This window comes from Stigmatopora nigra, chromosome 9 (genome assembly GCF_051989575.1).
Source record: "Stigmatopora nigra isolate UIUO_SnigA chromosome 9, RoL_Snig_1.1, whole genome shotgun sequence".
Classification (NCBI taxonomy): Eukaryota; Metazoa; Chordata; class Actinopteri; order Syngnathiformes; family Syngnathidae; genus Stigmatopora; species Stigmatopora nigra.
In genome coordinates this window covers 6,199,316-6,225,632 of record NC_135516.1, presented here as the reverse complement: position 1 = coordinate 6,225,632, position 26,317 = coordinate 6,199,316, and the positions used below count along the sequence as shown (strand labels likewise).

Below are 26,317 nucleotides of genomic sequence, written 5' to 3'. Positions count from 1 at the left end.
ACAACAACTTTAGAGGTCAAGTTCATTTAAACTGGGATGACTGGCTGAGAATGCTCATGTTTTTAGTGCCAATGGTGGTGTTAGATGACCAATTTATTTGGACTAGTCTAAATGAGAACTAAAGATCCGTCCAGTAACTAATATTCCTTTTCTAATACAAAAATATTTTTCTTTTTAAAATGGAAAAAAAATCACATATTATGTTTGTGTTTTTACTTTCTTTGCTAACCTGAAAACAAACGAGGAGACACATCCTTCCCCAGAAAAAGTCAACTTTTATATTTTTGACATGTGCAAGGACATTCAGTATCAACATCCACATGACACAGCATGAACCCTGATAAAATACAACACTACAAAATATCCCATAGAAAAAACAACGCCATAGCGACACTGACACCAAAAAAAATGTACAAAATTGACAGCGTTCCACTCGCTTCTCAATTCTCCGGTGGCCCAAACACAGACGAGAAGAAGGACACGAGGCAAAAGCAACAAGATGAAGTCATCAGAGACACAGACGACACATCACATTAAATACTCTTTCCTCTCATGGCCCCGGTCTTGTTTCTCATGGTCTTCCTCGTCCAGGGACACTACGCCAGAGGAGGCCCGGTCCAACGGGAAGCGGCCTGTGTTCCAGAGCCGAGCTTCGTGGAACACCTCGTCGTCCTCTTCCTCTTCATCCTCGCCGGGCGATTCCGAGTACGAGGTGGAGTAGCAAGAATCGAAACGGCTTGGCCTCAATTCGGGTTTGTGATGGACAAAAACCTCACCGTCGCCACCGTTTTCTGCTTGGGAAGAAAGTCGTTCAGACCGGACCAGAACTCCAGATGCCAAATGGGACGTGGCGGAGTCTGAGGGAGGAGTGAATAGTCAGAAAACTTGCAAGGATGGGTGATGGGAAGACATGGAAAGGTGGATTTTGGTCAGAATAATGGAGGGTGATATGGAAATGAACATATTTGGGTTACCTGCTGTACTCTGAGGAGTGAAGTCGGCGTGAGAGCCCATCTTGGCTTCCTCGTCGTTGGAGTCGTCCTCGTCCAGGTCATCTTCGTCCACCGATGCCCACGCTCGCAGCTTGGCCTCCGCGATGGCAAACTGTTCGGCCACACCTTGCGCAGAGCAAAAAAAAAAGACTTGATAGATGAGGACTAGGCAATTTGGCAAAAAAACTATTAAATGAACCCCCACATGTTTGACTAAGAATGCTTGTGGTCAATGATAGGTTGGATGGTTTATTAGCAATAAAATGAATTATTAAACTACATTGAGACATGTTCATAATAATTTCTTCCAAATTTAAATCCTTTCAAACTTATTTGAAGCCAATTGACAGATTCTAGTCTATTAGTTGCTGGCGGCTCTTTGTGTTTTTTCATTTTTCCATAAGAAATATGCGCCTTGACTCAGTAAGGACTGTTGGAACTCCATCAAGTGTTTTGATTTGAGATAAGAGCCCAAAGGCTTTTTCCTAGACAGGGACAAGGACGCGTCACAGCCAATCAACACGTGTTTCTCTGAGGAAGCACAGCCGCCATCTGCTCACCACCGAGATCGACCGCAGCACTCCGCGAAGGCTTTGGTGGGATTAGGATCTTGACAGAAGGTCAGAGGTACCAGATGATGCTGCCGCAAAAGCCGACTTAGTAAGAGAGTGCACGTGCATGAGCGCAAACAAACACAACACATAGTTCTTTACATGTTCTTTACTGAACATTCAAGGTAGCGCAATACAATTGGACCTCTACAAATAAAATGAATTGGCTCCACAACTAGTTTCGTGACTCAGATTTTTTTTAGGGTTAGGTTAAGGGTTTGGGTTTTTTGAACAATTTGCATTATTGTTTGAGTTTATCTTTTTCATAATAATTGGTCCTAACTCTTAACAGTAGAAATACTAACAATGAGAATTCTAATGATAATAATCATACCAGCAGCAAAGCGTGCCTCCTTCTCGCCTTCACTCAAGCGGCAGTAGGAGCTGAAGTGGGCGGCATGGGGGGGTTCCACAGGTTTGGGCCAGCCTTTCCATTCGATGAGATGGGCCACCCGGCCTTGGGCCAGTGAGGTGGGCTTGGTCACGTGGTCCCTCACTGCTTGAGAGATACCTACATGCACATTATAAACCAGTTTCAGGTACCAATCAAGTGTTTTTAATTAGTAAGTTACACTGAATAACATATTGACCCATACTTGGAATCAAATTTATTGATGATCAACAACTAGCAGATGGCAGCAATATACCCTTGTGGTATCCATTCACTACTGTGATCAGGTTTGTGTATTTTGTAATCAACCCATGTATATCTATTTAAACCCTGTGTGCTGCAAGTCTTTTTTGGATCGCCTGCTTTACACTGTGTTGTTCTACATTGCTCCTGTCAAGTTTGGTTTTGTTATTTGAGTTCTTGTAATTTTCTGAACACCCTATCTTAGTTATTAAAGCTTTTGTTGGAGCACCCCACTTCCACATCCTTGATTGCCTCCCTCCATTTGGGTCCTTACTGATTCCAAAATAATTGAGACAGCTAGAATCAAATGTTATTTTCCTAAATTACCTTCAAAATTTACTCCACATAAATAAACACAGTAAATATTTTCAGAGCATATTCAAACTGAAATTTTTTTAATTGGTCTACATGTAAATTTCTGTAACTATAAGGGAAAAAAGTTAGTTGTTTTTACCATTGAGTGAAGATCTGGCGAGTGCTGCAAACTCTTGGATCCCCGCCACGCTTTTCCGAGAGTCCGCCGGAGATTTTCCTGACTTTGGAATCATGTCACTCTCCTCGGCTTTCACCTGCAGGTCATCATCATGTCGTTAGTGCAAGTGGCTTTAAAGAAAAAAAAAAAACTCTGTGTTCTCCTCTTCACACTTTTTTCCCCCATTTGTGGAGCCCAACCTCACAGTACGCATGTCGTCCGGGTCAAACTAACAACTCACCAAGAGGCGTTTTCAAATGTAACCGGTGCCCTACATTTCCTTGCTAAGCCAACCAAATGGTTGCCCTTAAGGCCAGAGTATAGGGCGGTAAGGTTCAAAACATATGGTGTGGGTGTGGTAGTAAGCAGCTCAGCCCCTACCACAAACTCATAATCCTTATTAACTCTTTGGCTGCCATTGTCAGCGATAGACGTCCAATCTGTTTGTACTTCGTGTAGCTGCTACAACTGGTGGGAAATACTTAATACTGGAAGAAATATCTAAGCAAATATGAGCATTTCAAGAGCTGGGATTCAAAGCCAAAACTTTCCAAAGTATACACTTATTTTCTAATAGGACCACTCAAGCATCATCTATTACATCGATTCTCATAGTGTGGAATGAGTGTGGGACACGAGCAGATTAAATGAATTAAATGTTGAAACTATACCTTAACTTTTTCTCAAGAGCTGTTCTTAAGTGTGAACTTGAGAGAACTTTAGAGAAGCATTTAAATTTGATACCATTTAACATACTAATCCTTAAGTCTATTTACAAATGATCTTTTCTTAAATACATTTATATACTTATGTTTATTGTATGCAGGGACGAGGCAACTAATTGGTGGACATATAGACGATCATCATCTCATTTTCTGAACCACTTTATCCTCATTAGGGTCACGGGGAATGCTGGAGTCAATCCCATCTGTCTCTCGGGGGACACCCTGAATCAGTGACCAGCCGATTGCAGGGCACAAGAAGACTGACAACCATGCACACTCACACCCATACTTAGTGGCAATTTAGTGTCCAATCAGCCTTACATTCATGTTATTGGAATTTGGGGGGTAAGCAGAGCACCTGGAAAAAAACCCACACAGGCAAACATGCAAACTCTACACAGGTGGACCAACTTAGACTTGAACCCGGAACCCCAGGGCTGTGAGACCGACTGCAAACCACTCAAACACCGTGCCACCCTTGATAATTATCTAGTGAATCAATATTAGATTTTACGCAGAAGGCAGAAAAAAATAGACACATGAATCTATATAACAATGCAGCGATGGTAGGAGGGTGTGGGCAGTTGCACAAGTATGTCAATGAACCGTCTCGCAAATATGACTGCAATGGTCTCGACGACGTCTACGGTGAGTTGGACTTCCGAGTACCGCAAGGGCTGCATTTTTGACCGCACGCGCGTGACGTCAGGGGCCTGCAAACGATGCACTTAGATGGCAAAAACAAGAAGGGATGAGTGGATGAGGGAATGGATGGCTTTTTTTCTTCCTTTCCTGTATGTAGAAAGCCCTTTTTGTTCACCTGCCCCCCACCCCCGCGTCTCCGTGAACCGCCTACCTACCTGTAAATCACATCGCTCATCTTAAACCAAATCCGATCAAGAGGGATGTCTTGCCGAATGTCACGCCGTCGTCGAACGGAGCATCTTCAGCCGCTTTGGCGTCGGCGTTCTACCGCTGCGGGAGAAGGAAGACGCGGCGACATAGATGCTTTGGCCGGCCAAATGTCGCTCGATGTGACTAGCAGCGTCATCAAGGCGGCGGCGAAGCAACAACGTCCCCAGGCCCCCTCCCCACCACACGTTGCCCCTTCTTTCATAAGGAGCCACCCCCTCCCTTCCTCTTGTACACGCACATTGTTATTTTCTTCATATTTCTTGCCTGCGTTCAACAGTACATTTGCACACTGCAATCGGTAAATAGGCGACATACAGAAGTGCTGTTTTGTGATTTTAATTGTATATGCGCAATTAAATTAATGGAAAACTTGTAACTGCACCTATTTTCCTTTAAAAACTTATTTTTTTTGTTATTTTGATGGCCTTATTCAAATACTTTTTCTGTAAATGAAAACTTGAAGAGTATAGTAAAAAAAACCAGCTCATTTTCTGAACCGCTTCATCCTCACTAGGATTGCAGGGGGTGCAGGAGCCCATCTCAGTTAGATGGGTGGCAATTTTATTGGATTTCAATTTTCTTAAAGAAATATACTTTGACCTTGAAATATTGCTTTAAGGCAGCTGCAAGAAGAAGAAAAAATGCCAAAATAGAATCATATCTTTATTTGAAAATTAAAATAAACTCTTAGAATCTTGTGAATTACAAAAACGAATGATTACAATAAACCCTGCCATTCAAATGGATTGGCAATCTAATAGTGGGGAACTAGTCAATAAGGAGATAAAATTTATATAATTTATACAAGTATTCAAATGACTAAAATTGTGTTATACTCAATTACATTAGCATTGTGATAATGTGTAGAGTGGCAGAATGAGGAAGGTTGCAAAAGCGTGAAAACTAACATTTGGTGGGCCAAAATAGTGTCAATTCCCTATAAAATAATGGCTTTTATTTCAATATATAAGACTTAGAACTATGATCAATAAATACCTGAGTAAACTGAATTGGGAGGAAAAAAAACACCACTGCAACTTAATAAGTCCTTTATTTGCAATGTTCCTCGTCTTTCCAGTTTCCGATGCAAAAGAAGCCATCATTTCTTAAATAAAGAAAGCAAAAAAATATATTTACAAAATTCCAATAAAACTAATAATCAAAGGATTATCTAAAGCACCTCTCTGCATCCGGACAACTGCATTATCTCGAAAAATAACCACCAACAAAAAAAAAAAAAAAAAAAAAAAAAAAAGAAAAGATTAATTAGTATATATTTACAGAATGCTCCAGAAAGGAGTTTCCCACTTAATGTAGAAAAAGGCTTCTGGATATTTTCTGTTTTAACTTTATATAACTCATCAAGTCAATTTCTGAAGATTTCAAGTTTTACTGGCGATTGGGTGGTGAAGAAGTCCCTCTGCAGCGGAAGGAAAACAAAAGACCAAGAGTCAGTCGGTGCAATGACGAGGAAGCATTGAGATCACACCGGCCGCGCGTGTCCGTCTTTCCTCTTAAAATCCCGGGAAGAAAAAAAGTGACAATCATCCCCACAGATCTGCCAGAAAACAGCTCATCGGTCTGGCGAAATTGTGTGGTCACCTATGGAAATGGGGGGGGATCGGGGGCTTTTTTTTTTTTTTCGCATTCTGCTGAAGGACTTTTCAAGTTTTTTTGTTGTTGTTTGTGTGGAGGAGAGCAGATTGTTGGCTAGGGAACAATGAGGAAGGGGAGGAGGAAAATGATTGTTTACAGAGTCCATCACTCCAAAAAGAAGACGAAAAAAAATATTTATCCTCATTGAGGATTTTTGATTTTGAGTCTGCCTTTCCGGCAAGATCGTCCCTTGAAACTCTATCGCCGCCTCCTCCTCCTGCTGCTAGTCGCCGGCAGAGGACAGTGGCGTTCAGTCCTTATCGCACTCCTCTTCGGGCGATCGCAACCAAGTGAAGAAGGTGGTGACTGACTTGAGGGCCACGCCTTTGCCGTTCTGCTCTGCAGGATCTTTGCTTGACTCCCACTTGTTGAAGACACTCTCGCTGATGACGTCAGCGTCGTACAGCTTGTCGAAGAATGTGCGTAGTAGGTCTGCGTAGCCAACATTCAAAGGGACATTGTTAACTGAGATTTTAGTGCCATTTTCATTCATTTGAATGGTTTTGTTGATATGTTCATTAATTTAGGATTTGTATTATTCTTTCACAAATTATATGTAGCGTACACAAGAAAAAAAATTGTGATTAATGGTCATTTTTTAAAATGACCATTAATCACAATTGCATTCACATTAAGTGTACTGATTTGGATCATATAAGCTATACTTGCACACCAAATGTTAGACACCTAAGATGATTTTTTTCTTTAAATGGTTAAACTATTTAGTAATGAAAAGTTATAGTATATACATATATATTATTAATAATAAATACTGTGGCAGAATGGCACTCACTCGCAGGATGCTCCATTTGCACCATGAGGGCCTGCAAGGCGTACAGCCCCTCCAGCTCTTTCTGCTCGTCGCTCAGGAAGTGCTTCAGCAGGGAGACTCGGCTAAGGATCAGCGGCGCACCCACCTTATGCGGGTCAGCTGGGGAAGGCAGAGATCATTGTAAAGGACACCACTTTCCAAATGGAAGAAAATCTGGTCCGTGCAAGTCTCACCTGTGATGGCCAACTGGCACACGGCAGTCATGAGCGCACGTAGAAACTGGTTGGAGGACCTCTGCTGCACATCCAGATTGGCCTGATGACAAAAAAGGGACAAAGATTCATGTTGGGGATGAAATGACAGAGCTTGAAGGGGTAATTAAAAAATAATAATAATAATAAAGAATGTGACTGCACACCTCCACCCAGTCTTTGATGCGCTGGTCGCTAGCCTCATCGCGGAGGAGGCGCTCCAATTCTTGCCTGAGCTCATTTCCGCTCAGTGCTTTCTTGGTGTTCTCCTTGGACTGACCCTCTCCAGTTGTGAACTCCACTTTCTGATAGAGATAAAACAAGAGAGCTTACAATTGAGCTTGTGACAAACAGCAGAGAAGGAACACTGCATTCGTAGGCACAAGGGCTGATGGGTGTGGGTGGGCCTGAGCTGTCAATTGTGTTGAGGATAGCTGTCTAGTGTGGGTGTTGCTAGAAGGAGTATAACTAGTGGTCATGGCTTGCATGACGTGTAGAAAGTTATGTTTATTTGCTATGACACTTTTGATGTTAACTAACTTGAAACAATAATTTATATCTAGAAGCAATATGTAAACTGAAAAAAATCCTAAGTAGAAGTACCACTGTAATGCTTCAGATGTTATTCGGGAGTAATTTGGGAGTAATAAAAATTCTTCCACATTTATGAAAAAACTATACCCACAGACAGGACAATACTTCACCTTGTCAGTGACAAACTTATTGACGTCATCATCCTTGGGCAGGAAGTCGGTCCAGTTCAAACCTGCCTCTTGCCACAGGGCCCCGACCTTACTTTGAGTCTAACACGGGGACGGAAGGAAAAACTCATCTAATCAGTGACATGTCCTCTTCACAATACTACATATATACACACACACAATAAAAACACTTAACGCACCATTCCTTTGCAAAGCAAATGGAGGATTTGCACCAGTAGCACACCAGCCTTCCCCTGTGGTAGGAGAGGCTTTGAGATCTCCCTGGAGACAAATAAGACACAATTAAGATTTATGCTTTACACTTGATGGACGGAATAGCATCTTTTTAAAGGGACCGACAACACCTTTATCATGGTAGGAATTGAATGCTGATTGTCTACCTGTGACTGAGTCTAAAATGATCTATGTGCGTGAATATAACAGACATCACAAAATGGCGGTGCTCAGAAGTGTCATTTTTTTTTAGTTTTGAGGGGATATTTTTAATACTCTGTGCATGCATTTTGATTTTAGTTCAGCTCACCTGAAGAGTGTCCCCATAGGGATGCTACCCTCTAGGAGAGTAGGGGTAATGATTTCAGCCAAGTAGAGCCAGATGTGGGGAATGTCTATTGCCATGTCTTCAGCGAGCTCCAGGATCTGTGAGAGCCTGCCACAGCACAAGCAAGTCAGATCTTGTCTTCATTCCCGTATATGCGGTGCCTCACCCTTTGAAATACTGCGGAATAGGCAAGGCTCCAGCCATGGTGAGTTTAGGCAGCAGTGTGCCAATGAGATCACGCGCTTTGCTGCTGCGTGCCAGTGTCTGCTCCATGCCCCTTCGCACAAACACGTAGAGTAACGCACTGCTGCTTTTCAGCTCTTCCACACACCGGATTGCCTCCTAGAGTGGAGAAGGAGGAGGGGGATTTATGAGATGTTGCCACTGTGCAAGTTTCTCCTTTCTGAATGGTTTTTGTACATTAAAATCGTTGATGTGGAGAAACTCGTCAACGATGGCCGTGGATTTCTTCTCCATCGCCTCTTCTGACATTGCTGGTTCGGGAAGTGAAGGAGGAGGTGCGGGGGCACTCTCGCGCTTGGCTGCAAGTGAGGGAAAAAATGAAAACATTTGAATCAACGTTTGTTTGTGGCAGCTTTGAAATATAATCACAAAATGAACATTATCATTTTCAATTAGAAATTATCAAATTGTTTAGAATGTTTTGAACATCAATTGTGACATGCAGGTCAAAAACACCCCAAAATTGTATCAACTTGTACATGGCCTTATGAAATGCATGTAGCCATGCATCTCAAACGTATGGGATATGTTTTTACCCGGTAGCTCTTTGCTTGGACCTCTGTCTCGGCTTCCCCTGTCTCTGCTGCTGCGATCTCTGCTTCCTCGGTCTCTGCTGCTGCGATCTCTGCTGCCACGATCTCTGCTACCCCGGTCGCGGCTGTCCGTCATGCTGGCCACGCGCCGCATGGGCTCAGCAGAGGGCCGGTTATCGCCACCCCTCCCGCCGCGCTCCTCCGTTTCTCTGCTAAAGCTCCGCTTGGTGTTTTGGGTCCGGCTGCTCCGGTCGTCACGGTCGAAACGTTCACGGTCTCGATCCGCCCGCTCCCTATCGCCGCCTCGTTCGCGGCTGGAGCTAGACCTGCCGATTTGGACGTAGTGTGTGAAAAGCATTGATGAGCTGAAGGCTTTTGGAAGGGAGCTGAACATGATGTCAATGTAAAACTCAGAAAACTGCCAACCTCTGAGAACTTCTACGATCAGAGTCGGAGGATATGGAGCTGGACTGCTGGAGGGCACCAAAGCGGTTGTTGCTGGTGGTAGGGCGAGAGTCTAAAAGAAAAGAAGGACAATTATAATTACAATTGTAATTTACAGAGACTGGACAATCGAAGCCAAAGTATGAGATTGAACAAAAGAACTTTTACCCTGGTCTGCTGTTGCAGTTTTGACACCCATTCCTCCACTACTGCCTTTGCCCCAACTTTTGCCAGAAGGAGCCAACCGCTGATTGCTGAGGTCCAGATTGTCGTGCTAAATAGAATTCACATCACATGGGGTTGAGGGATTGAAAACACTGACTAGAAAAAGAGCCCAACGACGCTAAACGGTCAGGAGATTGACTCCCCGGCCGTACCTTAGAGAGTTTGAGTCGGGAAGAGTCATAGAATCTCTTTGAGATGGGCACCGTGTTCCAGCCCTCATCCTGGGGCTGGCTGCCTCGGCCCCCTCCCGATGAGTGAGGTCCTCGGCCGCCCATTCCTCCTCCCATCCTGCCTCCCGTGTCCTTTTTAGACATGAGCTGCTGCTGGACTTTGATTTGCTCCCTGTGCTCTTCCATCTCTGCATCCTTGTGGATCTGGTCAATGGTTTTAGGACCCTGATCTCCTCTACGGGGCACCCAGTTGCACTGGAGCAAAGATTAAAGACACAGTTACAGTGGGGGAAGCCCCATTGCCTCCCTCCCCTCCCCTCCAATGGACTGAATGAAGGTTTACCTTTTTGAGGTCCAAGACATCTTGAAGCATGAAGCGGATTCGGGATGATGTTTTTCTCTCATTGATGATCTTTTCCATTTGAGTGAAATACTGGTCCATACGAGGCTAGTTGGGATAAAATATAAACATTTGCATTATGGCAATTATTGACAAGACGTATTTATGTGCCTCTATATTTTGAATCACCCTTTCTTCGCTGATTAAATTATACAAGTCTAATTTAAGCCATGTAATGAAATATCTACAATCAATGTATTTTCATTTAAAGTTATTTTAAAGAATTATTTTATTTAAAGTACCCTTTCCAATAGTCAATTCAGGTTAGTTAAATAGAATATAATTTCCTTCGCCTTCTATAGTTCATTTGTCACTTAATGATAAGTTTCAATAATGTTAAATATACATACACACACACACACAAACACACACACACACACACACACACACACACACACACACACACACATATATATATATATATATATATATATATATATATATATATATATATATATATATATATATATATATATATATATATATATATATATATATAGCATTTCTGAATGCAGAAAAAATATAGTCCATACTTGAAGGGCATACCCATAAACATCAATGATTCTATTGATTTCATACCTTGGCTTTTTCAAAGTCCAGGTCTTTGCCAATAGTGGAGAGAAGCCTGCAAAGACACTCCAAAGACTCTTCATCATGATGCTTCAGTAGTTTCAACACACAGTCGTGCATGATGGCTTCCGTCAACATCTTCAGCTTAAAGAGCTCGCCGATGAACTTGATGTTGCCCAGCGAGCGACGCCTAGCCTTGTCTCGGGCTTCCTCCAGCTCAACGCGCATGCGCTCACGCTCTTCGCCCTGCGAGGTACCCCGAGTGCAAAGTTGATCAAAGGTTGCGTGCGAGGTGAAGGAAAAAGCAGAAGATGTGGTCAAAGTTACTTACTTCTTTGGCAGCCTCCATCTCTTTTTGCTTTTTGTCCAAGAACTCGTCATCGTCTTGGTCCTTCTCAAACTCTTTCTGACAGCGGTTGAGCAGCAGTTTGCGGAAGGTCACATTGTATCCAGGTTTTTCCGTGGTGGGGACTTTCAACTGAATACAAAAGAAGTGTCATTGACTTTCCACATCTACATTAAATGAGCAAAATTAATGTGCTAAAATAAAGACAATTGTGCATAGAGTGGAGCAATGGCTACAATCCCATTAAGCGATCAGGCATCACCTGATTCTTTTTAATTATTCATTTTTTTAAGTATTAACTCTTTTGCTGTTATTGATGGCGAGAGATGTCCCATCCATTTTGACTGGGTAGCTCCTTATATCACATTTGGAGAATAACTTGATTATTTAAATTTCTTCAGGTGAAATAACAGAATTGAAGATGTCTCCATAGCTGATATACAAAAAAAATGTTTTTTTTCTCTTTACAATAATTTTCCACCATGGAGATATAAATGGCCAATCTATTTTTGAGTTAGTGCATCAAGTTAACTTGATGTTTGACAGTGCAATCAATAGAGAGAAGGAAAAGGAGAAATCAAGAAGACAAAGTACGTTTTCAACTTACCCCAGTAAGGCAGCGGCACATGTTGGCATAGGCTACGGAAAAGCTGGGCTCCAAGATGGCTTTCTCGAAGATGAGGTCAATGGCGCCTTTCAGTCTCTCTTCCGTGTCTATGGTCAGCTCCTTCACCCGATTCATCAGATCCTGGAACTTCTGCGGCGTGAGTTTGTTGAGGATACTGCGCAATCGCTTCAAGATTTCTTGCGTCACGACTTGCTCGGGGGTAAGGTCTTCATCATTTGCTGTAGTGGCCGCCACGTCTTCGTCGGCTCGGCCTTTGGGGGCTTTTCTCGTCGAGGGCTTCCAGGCATTCTCTGCCTTGTTTAGCTGCACGTCGTCACTGAGCGACATGCTGGTGATGAGTTTGCGGTGCTCCTTCCGCGGACCCTGCTGGGATCGCCGTGGCCCGGGGACCTAAATAAGTAGAGCAAATACCAGATTATGACCACACCTAACTGGTAGTTTGATTATTTTTGATTGAACTAGAAATCAGATAGACCCCCCCCCCACCTTAAAAGTTGGGATATTTAAATTAGCTATGAAAAAAAACCAATTGATTATGTTCCATTTAAGAAAAAAAAAATCCTCGTTTGACATCAAATTGAAGCAATTAGTTGAAAATGTCCTATTTTGTTTACGGCATTCAGTCTGCTTATACAGAGGGAAACAGAAATCTGAAAATATGCATCTGCTTCATTTGTTTTTGTTTGCATCATACCTGTAATGTTTAGCTAAAATAAATAAAATTAAATTAAAAAAACGTTAAAAAGACTTACTGGTCCACGCATTCCTCCCACTGATCTGCTGCCCATGTTCTCCACATACGAAGGGGTAAAATCTGTCCTTACATTCATCAATCGGCCTGGGTCGGCCGGCCGCAGTGGAGTCTTGTTTACCTGAAACAAAACAGTATATTTCCCTACTTCCTTCCAAGTACAAAAACATTTTTTTTGAGATTGCTTTTGTCACAACAACAAGGTTCATGGGGGACGTAACTATGTATTAGGGCTTGATAAAATTTAACAAGCCATTCGAAAAATATGTGCCAATAGACCATGTTGAATACTAAACCTGATTACCTAAAAAAATTGAGGGTCTGGCTTATTGATTAGGCCTAAATTGTTCAGGCATATTCCACCTGGTTTTGTTCCGATTCACTGGAATGCACCCACCTTGTCCAGGACCACATCATCGATAGAAGGCAGTCCTTCCGGTTTGTTCATGCTGGCACTGATGAACTGGAAGCCCAGGAGGAATTTTCGGTCATAGCGTTTCTTTTCTTCGGGGTCTATAGGCTTCCATTGCTCTGTGAGATAAAGACAGACTTAATATGTTGTCTTGTCACCACAATGAAAGGAATGCAAAATAATTCAATAAATTAAAAGATATATATTGATATATACACAACAAAAACATTATTGATCTTTTAATATAGATAGAGGTGGGGATGTTGCATCATATCAAGTTGACAATGCAGATATATATGAGAGAATGAAAAGGATTCACAGTATAGCGCTTCGTAATCACTGTTCTAAGCAAAAACGCCACCCTTTGCTTGTATAGTTAAGTCATGAACCTACATACCTTCCTTGTACTGATATTTCTTGTCAGCGGACTCTGATTTTGTGTCCGGTTCTGCATTCTGCTTGTCCTCTTTCTCTTCCCAGGTCTCATCTACGACCTCAGGAGAAGGTTCAGCTGGAGCCACGACAATTGGTTCCGCTGGAGTGACTGAGGGTTCCGGGGCTGGCTTGGCAACCTGCTCCTGGGGTGAACCCCCCCACACACAAAAAAAAAATCCTAAATGGATCTTCCCGAAACTCCCATCTTTTGAATCACAGCTATACCCAAAAATATTTATGACATAATTTTGTTCTTGATGCTGTGAATCTTTTTGTTCTACATTCTATGGTTACAAACCTCTGTGAAGGCATCGAGGAGGTCGCCGATGGCCTCTTTTTTGTTGATTTCCTTCATATTCCTCCTCTTCTTTGGCACAGATGTAGCAGCTTTAAGAGGTGGAGATCATGTTAACCCACAATTCTGAACATGATTTTACATTTTGCCTCAATGGGTTACAATTTTATTTTTGGGGGTATTTCTACTGCTTATATATGTTTTAATCCGGTAGATTTAAAGACTGCAATACTAGCAAGTATTAGTCACGTGAAGGAAATATAAACAAAATGAGGAGCAAAAACTACCACTCTGAAACTTAAAAAAGAAAAATGAAACTGCTCCTTCAGAAATAATAGACATAAGATGATAAAAAAATGTGTTACCTTGCATAGCGGATTCTTCAACAGGACAACTGACAGCGATGGGAGCAGGTGAAACGTCCTCACTTTTTGCCACCTTGACTACTTCCTCCTTTTTCTCTTCCACCGCCACCACCTCTGCCTCCTTGACCTCCAATTCTTCCACCACTGGCACTGTAGTTTTAGCCACAGGTGTAGATTCCTGAGATTGAGAAATATCTGGCTGATCACAGGGTGTAGTGTCTTCCTCAGCGAGTTCTTCTACGTCCTGAGGGAGGCCATTGGGGAGAGGAGATTCGGGCTCTTGCGGCGCAACTGAAAGCTGAGGCAGGTCAGGTATCACTTTTGGAGGCATTTCCTCTGGTTTTGTAGGAACGGGGTTAACTGCTTGTGCAACTTCAGCAACAGGCTCTGCCAATGCAATTTCTGTGGGCCCTTCCTTTTCTGTCATCACTTGCACCTCCTCGACTTGTTGCTTTTCTGGCATCTTCTTGCACGGATCTGGGGACGCCTGTGCTTTCTCCTCTTGTGCCATCGGAGGCGATGGGCCTACGGGAGCATCTACCGTGTCGCTGACCTGAGAGTCCACTACTTCAACCTCAGTTGAGGAGGAGGAGGCCGTCGCAGCAGGAGGGATGAGAGCGGGATCAGGCTGGTCGTCTACCATTTGCACGGGTTCCTCGAGAGCCGGGACAGGGTCCGGGGACTCCAATTCTTCAGCCGCCACAGTGTCGATATCCACTTCTGGTGTGGCCTCAAACGTGGACTCAGGGCTTGTGGTTGATAGAGGTGGTGGGGTCTCGACACTGGCAACATGCTCTGCATTATCATCTACATATGTATGGGGAATCAAGAATATTGTGAAACATTTGTTACGCATTGTTCAGATCTGCAAAAAGGCCACCGACCTCGTCTTGTTGGGTCCGTAGCAGGTGGAATGACCTCACCATTAGTCTGCGCAGATCCGCCTTCCGTGATGTTGGCCTACAATTAAGATCGACCATTGAAATGCTCAAAATAATCCAACCAATCATATATAGTATTAATGGTATATACATTTGCGATGACTTTGTGACTAATCAGTGATTATGACTGATTCATACCTGCGGTGGAGTTGGTGTAGAGGTGGACCTTCCGCCAGACATGATTTCCTCTGTGATATCTCGGCCACCCCGAGTAGGGTCTCGTATTGTGATCTATTGTTAAGAAAGGGTAAAGTATTGGTAAGGTTTCTAAACTCCGTTGATAGAAATGTTCTAAACATTCTGGCACTAGTGATCAATAGCAAATGACTGCCATTGTTAAAAAATATATATAATTCATATGCTTTCCTTAAGCCATTTTGAAAAGGAACTTGAGTTTTCTTTGCAAATGTTTTCCATATCCTTTTAAGGATTTAGGAAATACATGCTCAATCTATATATTTTCCAGATTTTTGCACAACTGTAGTCAATTTTGGAGGTAAACGGAGAATGTTCCACATTGAGCAAACAATGCACTTTGTCCATTCCATTCAGTTAGTGACCTCAGAAAAGAGGTCCGCTGCTCTTTTGTTGCGACACACTACCGGTTTACGTTCCCTCTTTGGTGGGCCTTGTGGCGGCGCTGGCGGTTGCTGGGGAGGGGGTGCTGGTTGCTGTTGCTGGGGAGGGTTGATCATGACCGGTGCAGACTGGACAGACGGCGTGTATGGCGACTGACCCGTATAGTATGCTCCTGCTGCAAAGTGGAATTTCAGAAAAAAAGAAAGAAAAGATTGAACAAAATGAAATGAGAAATAGTGTAAGTTTTTAAGATTACAGTTAGGCAGAACACTGTGGGGTCATTATGGGTGTCAGTTCTTTACTAAAGGCTATGGTGACATTCCAAAATTAACGACAGAATAGAAGTCACTGCCCACAACATAAGGAATCTAATGAAAAATTGGAGGTAAATGGGATGAGATTTGGACATGAAATCAAACAATCAAGAGTAAAGAAACTGCTATCGAAAACCAGACAGCTGTTTAGCATCCTAAGGATGATTATTCTGAGAAATGTATCCTTTATCACCTTTTAGCAAATCTAAAGAATTAAGTTTAATTATTTGAGATTTTCTATAGAAGCACAATTCCAATAAAGTTGGGACGTTGTTTTAAACAAAAATACAATCCTGAATAATAGTGGTCTACTTAAACTTGATTTAATACACTACTAGTACATTATATTTAATGTTCAAATTGCTATTTCATTTTTTACAAATAACTTTAAACATTTTGCCTGCAATGTCCCAAAAGATCAGTGCCAGATATAAAATGAGCCAAGCAAAGATGGGGCAAGGTTCGGACATCTCATTGTGTACAAGCACATGAGAAAATAGTCAAACAAAGATGGTAGCACAACTACTTGGAGAAATGTAAACAACTGCAAGACAATTTAGAACTTCAACAATTATTCCGTAGTCGAACTTGAACATTCCTATTCACCATTCGACATCACGAGAACAACACATCATAATCGACATCATTGCTGTACCAAAGTTGACCGTATGGGGAAAAAAATTAAGATTGGTCAATTTGTGGTCATCTTGTGTATTTTGCCATTCAGCTCATTGGCACAGAACAGCAAAACAAACAGTTGCATACAAAATTGCACCTAAAATCACCTGTTAAGTTTAGAATGCATTTTAGGTTGCTGCTGAATTGTCCCCCCCAAAACCTAATGCCCCCTCATTTGGCATTCATACTTGTATAGTTTAACAAACATATGCCTTCTTGTGAACAGTGGCAGTGCGCATGCAGGTCCATTAAAAAGTGGGACACAATGACAAGAGTAGAGACAAGTAGCGCCACTGAAGCCGGGCGATGCAAGCACACACACACTCACTCACTCATACACGCACACTACTCACCAGGGTAGCGCTGGGAGGTGAGAGGAGCACCGTGGAGAGAGAGACGGCCGTTCTCTCGGCCGCCGCCTCTCCCCCCGCCACCCCGCCTCTCCCTCGCAGCAAGAGAGGGCTCTGAACCAACGCGGCAAAAGGAGTAGGAGCGAGGGACGGGAGAGGGGAGGGAGGGAGGAAGGGAAGGAAGGAAGAAGGAAAGAGGACAGGAAGAGACAGATGCAGAATGAGTTATTGAGAGGACTCAGAGGAAGCCGGGTAATATAAGGGTCCCATGAAATGAATTTTCTTACAAGACAGTATTGGACTTTTTCCCCCCTCTCTCTTTTGGATTTTTTACTTCTTCATTGTTGGGAGTTTTGGCATTTGTCTGCATTTCAGGGATATTGGATTTTGAGGAAATGTGCCTTAATAGCATTAATAGGCAAACTTCCCTGAAGCGTTAAGTTCCTGAGTACTTTTTGCAGTTAACTTTCTCTCTAAGGAGCTGAACAGAAAAACAAACAAATGTTTTTCTTGTTATTTTATTTTTTGAGGACTTGCACCCTTCTAGTCCTTTCTGTACTACTGACAGTATCTTTTTTTCAGCCTGCTGATGAGAACAGCCCATTTGAAGCATTGTTGATAAAATGTTAGGGGTCATTTTGTTTTGGTGTTGTCGAAACTGTTTATTTTATGAGGATGGCGTGGTTTAAACATAAATTCTAATTACAGCAAGAAAGGTATTGTGTCGCGGATTGGACTTCTGCTGCAAATTATAGTCTGGAAAAGAAAACTGTGCAAAAAGTACTGAAACATGTAACACTTGGCCATTTATGGGTTGAGACAAAATCAAATTAAGATTACCTGTATTGATGGCATCGTAGAGTGAGAGCGAGCCCAATACTAAATGGTGAAAATAAGCAACGAATTGAAGCGCCTTGATAATTGCCAAACATAAAAATTAAACGGAGGGGAAAAAAGCTGGAATCAGCAGGAGAGTGTATCAAAAAAAAGTGCGCGTGCCTAAGTAGGTCTTCCCTTTGTAAAATTTCTTTTTAGGCTTGGTGTTTTAATGTAGTTTAGAAAAGCAGTATAAATTTGTAACCAACAACTTTGATATACTTAGGTAAATATGTAATCTTTGACTATTGTTGAAATTTCAATTCCCAATCATTTCTCCATTTTTTGAGTGATGTTTCTTGAGTAGAAAAGCACAACTCTCTGGTCTCAAAGCATTTCATGGAACCTATGAGGTAGTGTGAGCTGAGACTGCAGAAAGAAAGAACAGAGGCCAAAGCAGAACAAAAAGCCACAACACATGCAACCGTTCTGCTCTCCAAAACACATTCAAAAAACAAACCAGCCATATAGAAAACAACCCGCCCTCCCAATGCAGCCAACCCAGTGAGCAATACGATGACGCTGGAATGGCAACGGATTTAGATGAGACCTTATTTCATCATTGCAGGCAACTATGAATTACCGAGGATGAGAGCGACTCCCTTTTCAAAAGGATTAAGTCTTCTTACCAAAGCCAGGATATTCAGCAGGGCTGGTTCCCGCATAGTAGGCAGCAGTACCGCTAGTCACAGGATACGGCTGAGTAGGTGGCATATAAGGGGCACGGTACTGCAAAAGCAGACAAACCACATGGACATTCAACTCGGATCACAATGTTCTTTATATACAACATCCATCAGTAACCACCACTCAAATGTAGGAGACTGAAGTACTCTAGAAGAATGGCTTCAAGTATACTAGCCTAAAAAAATAAATATATGTCTACTTGCATGTAGTACTTAACCAACCTGTCCAGGAAGGAAGTAACCCTGCGGCGAGCTGGCGAATGAGAGCTGCTGCTGGGGGATCATCATCATCTGGGAGCCCGCCGGATAGACATGGGTGGGTCCAACGGATCTAGGACCGCTGCTCGTTTGGACCCTCGGCGCACTGGTGGCCAGTGCTGGACGGTTTGAATAGTAGCCCTGGAGATAGCAAGGGAGGTAAATTGATAAAAATAAAATATTAAAATAAAAAAAGCAATACTGTACTCCTTGATTTCATGATAATAAACCTGCTTGATGTACTACTGCTTGTAAGCCAATTTACAGATACGCGCCTAACCTGGAGTGGATGGCTTACATTCACAACAAATGCTATCGTTCATGGCGCAATTATTGTACAGTGTTGCCCTGCCATATCACTGTTTGTCGTTCTCAGCCCACCCACAGCAAAGCAAGTCTGAATTTTGAATAGTTTTTGAATACTTCTTTTTTTTTTTTTTTTTAAATGAACCAGTTTTACACAACAGGAATCTAAATTGGTTGCGATAAACGACTTATCACAAATGTTTCCCGCATATTAAATGAGGAGTTAAACCTTTCCACAATCTGTGTTTTTACACACATTGCCGGCGGGTCTGGAACATCCCAACGTGATAAACGGGGGTACACTGTACAGAGGTTTCAGCACAGGCTGCAGGGAGAGAAACGGCGTTACCTGTAGCGCTCTGTATCCACCCTTCAGCCGCACAACACACAAGCAGAAAGCAAGAGAGGGAGTGAGATTAACGTGAAAATGGAGACAGTGTGTGAATGATCGAGACTGCAAGATGCAGTGGAGTAAGTGGTCGAGTAGGCCGGGCTGCATTCTGTGGCTCTTCATACACGGACACACTGCAAGCTAATTTGCAAAAACTTCCCTCCACCGACTTGCGTTCACACGACACGGATTACTATCGATCACCTTTCAAACGACACCGCAAATGTTTGAATACGATGTACTACTCATGGAAGCATGTAGTCAGTCAGCAGTGCAGTTGTGAGACGACATACAATATATAGGAGTTTGTGTTTCAATACTTATCGGTGTGAAATGGCTACAAGTAGTAATATTTTTTCTTTTTATACGCTGAACTGAGAAAAACTTGGGAATCTCGCCAACCTAATTGCATAACTATCTATGAACGACTTCACTTCTCATTCATTCATTCACAATTGTCCCATCGGCGACTGGTTCTCCCATATCGAATCCACAAACGCCTGCTGCTGGATAAGGCTATTTTTCCACATGTATTCAATGCCTCTCCATCAATGACTTGTATTGTATTCGTTATAGAATACAAAACAACACACCACGACCAGATTTAGCAGGACAGACAAGACAAGTACATTTGTCATTGTTTCATAGCAAAGACTACACCAAAATAGTGCATCACAGCAAGCGAATGTGTTTTTTTTTCTGTTCAACCGGCTGCCGCACAAGCCTTGCACTCAAGTCTTTGCCATCTAGACTAGAGCGTACAGTGGAACATTTGCGCCACCGTTTGAAAGAAAGATGAATTAGCCAAACAATCTTTGCAAATTGTTCTTGCAGCGTCCCCAGTGTAAAATGTCCTTGTATTGTCAAGCCCAGTAGAGTTAAGACTAACAGTGGCATCTATATGGATGCAAGTTCCTACAGATCTAGAGCCGAGTGCCATCCTGGCAAGTCTAGAAGGATCTCTTTTCATGTTAGTATGCACATTCCAGCGGGGGAGGAAAATGGCGAACACAACTACAGTGTGTTAATGACTATGGTGAGATTTTCAGTCATGCAAATGGGGCCTAAAACATTGAATGTTGACCAAAATTTTCACGTGGACACTCTGATAGTGTTATGGAAGGTATGAAATTACCACATGTTCTCAACTTTTGGCCTTGATAAGTTTCCCTTGGGCAAACTCATGAAGCCCAAAATAAACTTTTATTGAGTATTCTGAAAGGAATTATTAAATCAAATTTCGGCCCAGTATAATTGCATTTAAGTACATTTAAAAAGGAGCAGAGAATCTTTTTTTAACTGCAACTAGAAATGCGCATTTCGAGAACATTTCTACATATCTATAAAATATTGAACACATTTCTTAAATAGAAATAAACGACGAAAAAACATTTAACTTTTTTTTTAAATTGTGTATTATCTTCTGCATTAGGTAAGGCTCGGCAACAATGCGCATTTGTTTCAAGAAACCTTGCCTGGTCAGATTTTCCTGTTCTACTACCTGTTGGTTTTGCCTACATTAAAAATATATACTAGTGTCATTTATCCTGATAATTTGATTATTTTCGAAAAAATCTTTTTTTTTCATGTGTAGGCATGGATTGAATTAATGGAAAACAAAAATTTCCACACATTCAATCAAATGGAAATGAGGGCCAACCCTGAGTATTTCCTCGTGACACATAAAAGTTTGGATATTTTAAGTGCAAAATGTTCAACCGTTTCCTCAGGAAATTGTGTCGACAGTCTGTTGAGTACACTGATATACTTCGGAAATTCCCAGACACACGTTGGGTCTTTGAAACGCTGGAAATTGATGTTTGCTGCTCCAATTTGAATAATGTGGAGCACACATTTTCCAAAAAGCAAAGAGCTACTAGAGCCAAATTCTAGTCATGTGAGTGTAGAACATGCGACAAGCACGTGATTGTATTTATATATGTAAAAAAAAAAAATAATAATTCTGATCGCCTGTTCCCATCTCGATCAGTCTGCTCTTATTGATAATCAAAGATATTTTTTGGAGAAAAGGATAAAACTAATAATCAATTTTGATTGTTCCCCTTCCCTTACTATATCAAATATTAGGTTTCGAATGTAACATTACAAAAACCGGACATGAGACCTGACTGACAGGCTATGAACAGGTTATACCAATCAAGGTTTCCTCTTTCCTTCACTAATTGATAGTGGAGCTAAGGACAGGTCTCAAGTTTCCACTAAAACATTCTTGGTTATGACGTGAACAACATGCACTGCGCTAAGGGGAGTGAGGGGAGGCGGGATGCAACTGAGCGGGTGATGTTAGTACCTGTTGGTGTAACGTACGGGGCCCTGCGGCAAACTGGGAGAACACCAGAACAGAGGAAAAGAAGTCAAAGTCACAGGCAGAGAAATAAGCAATGACACAAAACACAAACAAGTTTAGCTCAAGAGGGGTAGTAGAAGTAACACTGCAAAAGGGAGGGGAAACATTTCCTTTAAGTCCTCATGTGAACTTGTGTTAACCAATTTGGCAAATATTGCCAAATGGAAACTTTCCATAGGAACTGAATGAAGACGTTTATTATCAAATCAAAATGTGGTAGTTATTAGCCAATATATAGATATACAAGAGGTTCTTATTGCCTACAGGTCAAACATGATACATCCCAAATCTCCAATGAAGTTTGGACAGTTAATCTAATAAAATGATTTCCAAATCATGTTCAATCAATATGTAATTAATACACTAGACAAAATTTTGTGTTCAAACCCTCATGAAACCTGTTTGGAATATCCCACAGGTATATTAAGCTAACGGGGAACAGTAGGTTACATATTTCTGAGATTTTTTTCCAGTTTTGTATCCTTGTCCTTTTATTAATAAAAAGTTTTTGCAGCATAAGTGACATTATTTGTGCCATTTCAAGCTATTTGTTGAAAATCGAAAAGATATCCCATGATGTGACTGATGATGACAATGCCAGGAATTTTTACAAAAAGAAAAATCTGTCCTAAAAAAAGCATACCTGTCTTGGCTGAGGTGCTGAGTTCATTTGTGGGGGAGGTGTGGCAAAAACAAGAGACTGAGGTTGCCCAGGTCCGTAAGTGGCCTTCAAAGAGAGAGAAAAAATAGAACATAGGGGAGAAAGTATGAAAAATGCATTAAAAAATGCATCTTTCCAATGAGCATCAAAACTTGCTGATGTCACTTACCTGCGTCAATCCGGGGGAAGGGGCGGGGTTTGGGACAGAGGGCGGTCCCGTTATAGGCTGTGGTGGTTTATTCATTTCACGTTCTTTTATGGTTCTGCATTAGTGTGGTGATGTGTTGCCAGCCTTTAGAGAAGGGTAAGAAAAAGAATGATATACACATATAGGTAACGATTCTGAGTGAATGAGAGGACAACCTTCATTTATCATTTAAAAAAAGAGAGGGAGATTAACACTATTTGACAGAAAGGGTGTGGTCTGCAGTTTCACAAATGATAACGTCACCACTCTTTCTACCCCCAGTCTTTACTTTCAGTTGCATGGCTTTTGTGTGCCATAGGCACACAAAGTACCCACGTTCTCGTCATCTGTGCAAATGATTGAATCGTTGCATTTCCACCTTAAGCTATCCTGAGGTTTTTGACTCTTTGCTGTTTTAAAGACCCTTTACGCAGGTGTGGGCAATAAACTGTTCCGTTAAAAATTCTAATCCAAACAAGGGAAAATGTATTCTCTATACAGTTAGACATGTTGCAAATCAATACACAGGATCAGAATGTCCTGAAAATATTGTTTTCTTTGCACTTATGTGAATTGGATATATTAAAGAAAACACAAATCAATATATTTCTGGCTCATGAAAATGAGTTGGTTCCATCTTTTATGTTAGATTGCTAAAACTACTTATTTAAAAACTTACATTTTATTCAAAATTTTCAGATGGTGTTACACAAACCTACATACACGTGGTTCTCATTCAATACAACTGCATATCATTTATATCACTATTTCCAAAAAGCAAATGAAGATAATCTTACATTTCAAAAGAGGCAGTGACCTTTACAATCAGGTCAATGTCCCACCTGTTTTCATACACAACAACTTTAAATATGATGTCCAGGGGAGTGATATTTTAATCACATCGAGCCCTAAAAATTTGGGCATAATTTTCAATCCATCAGCCAATCTGGAAATGTTGCAGTTGCCTCTTTGAAGACGGAAAAAAAAGGTCAATCATTTTTGAAAGTTAATACTATGAAGTATAACTTGAACCAGCAACCACTGGCTAAAACCCCATCTAATACTATTGTAACATTTTGAAAGTGACTTTGTTGACAACTTATACTTAAACTGTTAGTGCATTAAAATTCAACCTATTTAACATCTTTGACACCCAGAGATCGTAGAACAAAACCTGATTACCAAATCTCATTTTAAAAAGTTTTTGAGAGTTATTCTCTTTAGTGATACACTTTCTTTTTAATCCACCCAGTAGTTAACTGGGTTATGTCACCAGTGGTCTGCAGGGGGGTGGAAGAAAATGGACACCTGAGGTCAAAGCTCATTTTCAGTGTCGCATAATTGCATTTGAAAATAACATCCCCTAAACTCATAACCAGTTCTTTGTGTACTAAGTTGGGCCATGACATCCTAACATGAAGCGAGTTTCCGAAAGTGTTCTCCAATCTTGATATCAATTGCTCAACACGTCCACTGACATTAGCATGAGCAAGCGCCATGCTCTTTTCAGGGGAAACTGACGGTTAACATACGGCCAGCCGGTGGTTCAAGACGTCGACCGAAATGATTGTTTAACAAAGATCACGGTTAAGTATGAAAAGAAACTGGGATGCTTCAAATAGTAGGCCGACATTTCCAGTAAAAAAAAAACCGGAGGAGCCAGGATTCTAGCTAATGATACGTGTCCCACTGTCAAGAGACATTTTGCTTCAGTTCTGCGACGTGGCCGGTCAAGCTGTTCAATAGTTTATCGAAATAAGATAATCAAAATCAGTCAATTGTAAATTTATTGTGAATAAAATGTCAACAAAAATTTGCCGGAATTTCAATTTGTTTTCCAGCCGTCGATCTTAGTTCAGTAGGAGTCAAACTAAAGCGACTCAATGTTAGCATTCAGCTTTAGCTTCTCAACCGTGTGTGTGAAGTGGATTGAGTCATAGGCCCCGGCCGGCTCCATGAGAACCCATGATCCGATATTCATTAACATTTGATATAAAACATCGCCACACTACACGACGAATCAATGTTAAAAAATATTATCCTAATCAGAATTTCTAATATTAAAGCGGCGCTGAGTCGTCAAAACTGGCGGAGGAAAAGAGCGAAAGTACATGGCGTGGAGGACTCAAGGGTGGCAACCTGCTCGAGATTACCGAGAAGCCCGTGGTTATAATGCGGCTAAAGGTGGTCGTGACACACTTAGAATGGGAGTAACATCCTCACGGTGACAGCGATTTTACAAACAAGTATCCGCACGAGACATCGGGATAATTTCAAACCAGTATTTTTCCACTTTGCTGGTGTTACTTGTAAAATCGGGGCGGGCTGACAGCCGGCACAGGGCCTTGTTCCAACGCGGCTACATGGACAAAATGAAGCCTAGGCTAACATTTTTATCTCCGGTGGAATTCTTACCGGGATAACGTGTGAAGGCGCGGTTGGATTGTAACCCGGGAGTCGCCCTCTCGTCGGATCCTCTACGTAATTCGGTATATCGTCCCTCCCCGGTGCTTTCTTTTCAAGTCCAACAAAAAACAAGATGCCCTTCTTTGGCTATAGACTTAGCGAGCTAGTTGCGGCTAACCGGCTCGACTCCTGTCACTTGATTAAATCCAGAGGCGTGTGACAGTGCTGAAAAATCTAACGATTTCGTACTTTCAGAGTACTATTGGTGATTCCGATGGCCCCGAAAAAAGCCTCTGGACCGGGGGTCCATTATCAAGGCGCCGATGGTGACGGATTGCCGGTTAAGTGTGTACACACAACTGCCGTGTGAGAGGACTCAGAGCGACGCCATAGTGCGCGATGTTGCGTGCCGAGGAAGCCGGTGCCGCGGTGCAGTACCGCCCGGGTGCGTGCGCCGCCTAGCCGCCGCGCCGCCTCTATCACTTCCGGGGTAAATCCATGGATGCCTCACGTGACAAGGCCAGAGGAGTCATGCCAACCAGCTTCAAATGAGTACAATTGGTTCCAAGACCAGCTTTATACATCAACTTGAATGAAATCAAATCGCCATGTTTTCATGCACCAACGTCAAAACTAGGTTTTTGTCAAACGCTGCACTCTTGATTGAGGAGCTTAACCACTTGACATTCATACTTCAAATCATCTTTCCCAATCAAATTGGTTGGCAACTCAATTTAACGCAGCACTTTCCACTTGCTGGTTTTTATTGGCCCACTTTAAATGATAAATGAAAATATGGTTTCATATGACATACACAATGAGCTTGACTCCAGCCTACATCATGTTGCACTTCTCGACTTCAACACTAGATGGAGCTGGTAATCTAAACAGTGTCTTTCCATTGTGTCCAATCATCATACAAAACCGTCAAGTTTCAGTAATTTTGGTCTACACATTGGTAGATACATATATTTTAAACATCCAAATTCGATACTCTGCTAATTAAATCATCTCTCATCTCATTTTCTGAACCGCTTTATCCTCACTAGGGTCATGGAAAAACCTACCTAAATGGTGCTTTTATATTGGATGTCTGAGTACTTTATTTTTTGAATGCATGACTGGTCATGAGTTCACTTGGCACCAGGATACTGGATGGCAGTACAATGACCAGTTTTGGGGTCATGTCATTGGACTTGCAGTTCATA

General features: G+C 41.9%; 2 protein-coding genes across 8 annotated transcripts; both read right to left on the bottom strand.

The window, feature by feature from the left end:
* Positions 1-255: 255 nt before the first annotated feature.
* Positions 256-4,521, bottom strand: fam131aa (family with sequence similarity 131 member Aa). Of its 2 annotated transcripts, none has more exons than XM_077725288.1 (5): positions 4,295-4,521; positions 2,692-2,806; positions 1,938-2,114; positions 975-1,118; positions 256-857 (listed from the first exon to the last, which is right to left on the bottom strand). In XM_077725288.1, exons 2-5 carry the CDS (start codon positions 2,783-2,785, stop codon positions 529-531), a joined length of 744 nt encoding a protein of 247 aa, XP_077581414.1. In that variant the 5' UTR covers positions 2,786-2,806; positions 4,295-4,521; the 3' UTR covers positions 256-528. The 2 variants fall into 2 exon arrangements, with proteins under 2 accessions (XP_077581414.1, XP_077581415.1); XM_077725289.1 differs by lacking the exon at positions 4,295-4,521 and adding an exon at positions 2,951-3,106.
* An 860-nt stretch (positions 4,522-5,381) lies between these two features.
* On the bottom strand, positions 5,382-25,572 carry eif4g1a (eukaryotic translation initiation factor 4 gamma, 1a). Of its 6 annotated transcripts, none has more exons than XM_077723867.1 (33): positions 25,119-25,572; positions 22,686-22,808; positions 22,499-22,582; positions 21,799-21,831; positions 19,446-19,466; positions 18,755-18,931; positions 18,476-18,575; positions 16,974-17,084; positions 15,652-15,803; positions 15,188-15,280; positions 14,993-15,068; positions 14,109-14,915; positions 13,747-13,835; positions 13,411-13,591; positions 12,999-13,132; positions 12,603-12,722; positions 11,830-12,240; positions 11,208-11,354; positions 10,886-11,122; positions 10,250-10,354; positions 9,889-10,161; positions 9,680-9,785; positions 9,494-9,584; positions 9,071-9,393; positions 8,712-8,833; positions 8,458-8,633; positions 8,274-8,399; positions 7,930-8,011; positions 7,733-7,831; positions 7,196-7,333; positions 7,011-7,092; positions 6,799-6,936; positions 5,382-6,437 (listed from the first exon to the last, which is right to left on the bottom strand). In XM_077723867.1, the coding sequence occupies exons 2-33, from the start codon at positions 22,758-22,760 to the stop codon at positions 6,256-6,258; spliced, it is 5,091 nt and encodes a 1,696-aa protein (XP_077579993.1). In that variant the 5' UTR covers positions 22,761-22,808; positions 25,119-25,572; the 3' UTR covers positions 5,382-6,255. The 6 variants fall into 6 exon arrangements, with proteins under 6 accessions (XP_077579993.1, XP_077579994.1, XP_077579997.1 ...); XM_077723868.1 differs by having other exon boundaries at positions 13,411-13,585; XM_077723871.1 differs by lacking the exon at positions 16,974-17,084.
* Between the last annotated feature and the right edge of the window lie 745 nt (positions 25,573-26,317).

Excerpts from the sequence above, each read along its gene's own strand:
- eif4g1a (XM_077723867.1), bottom strand. The coding sequence starts at position 22,760 with ATGAATAAACCACCACAGCCTATAACGGGACCGCCCTCTGTCCCAAAC. Across the intron at positions 13,592-13,746 it reads TCCTCGATGCCTTCACAGAG|GAGCAGGTTGCCAAGCCAGC; the intron begins GTTTGTAACCAT and ends GGTTCACCCCAG. Across the intron at positions 10,162-10,249 it reads ATGTCTTGGACCTCAAAAAG|TGCAACTGGGTGCCCCGTAG; the intron begins GTAAACCTTCAT and ends TCTTTGCTCCAG.
- fam131aa (XM_077725288.1), bottom strand. The coding sequence starts at position 2,785 with ATGATTCCAAAGTCAGGAAAATCTCCGGCGGACTCTCGGAAAAGCGTG. Across the intron at positions 2,115-2,691 it reads CGCCAGATCTTCACTCAATG|GTATCTCTCAAGCAGTGAGG; the intron begins GTAAAAACAACT and ends ATGTGCATGTAG. Across the intron at positions 858-974 it reads CACTCCTCAGAGTACAGCAG|ACTCCGCCACGTCCCATTTG; the intron begins GTAACCCAAATA and ends CTCCTCCCTCAG.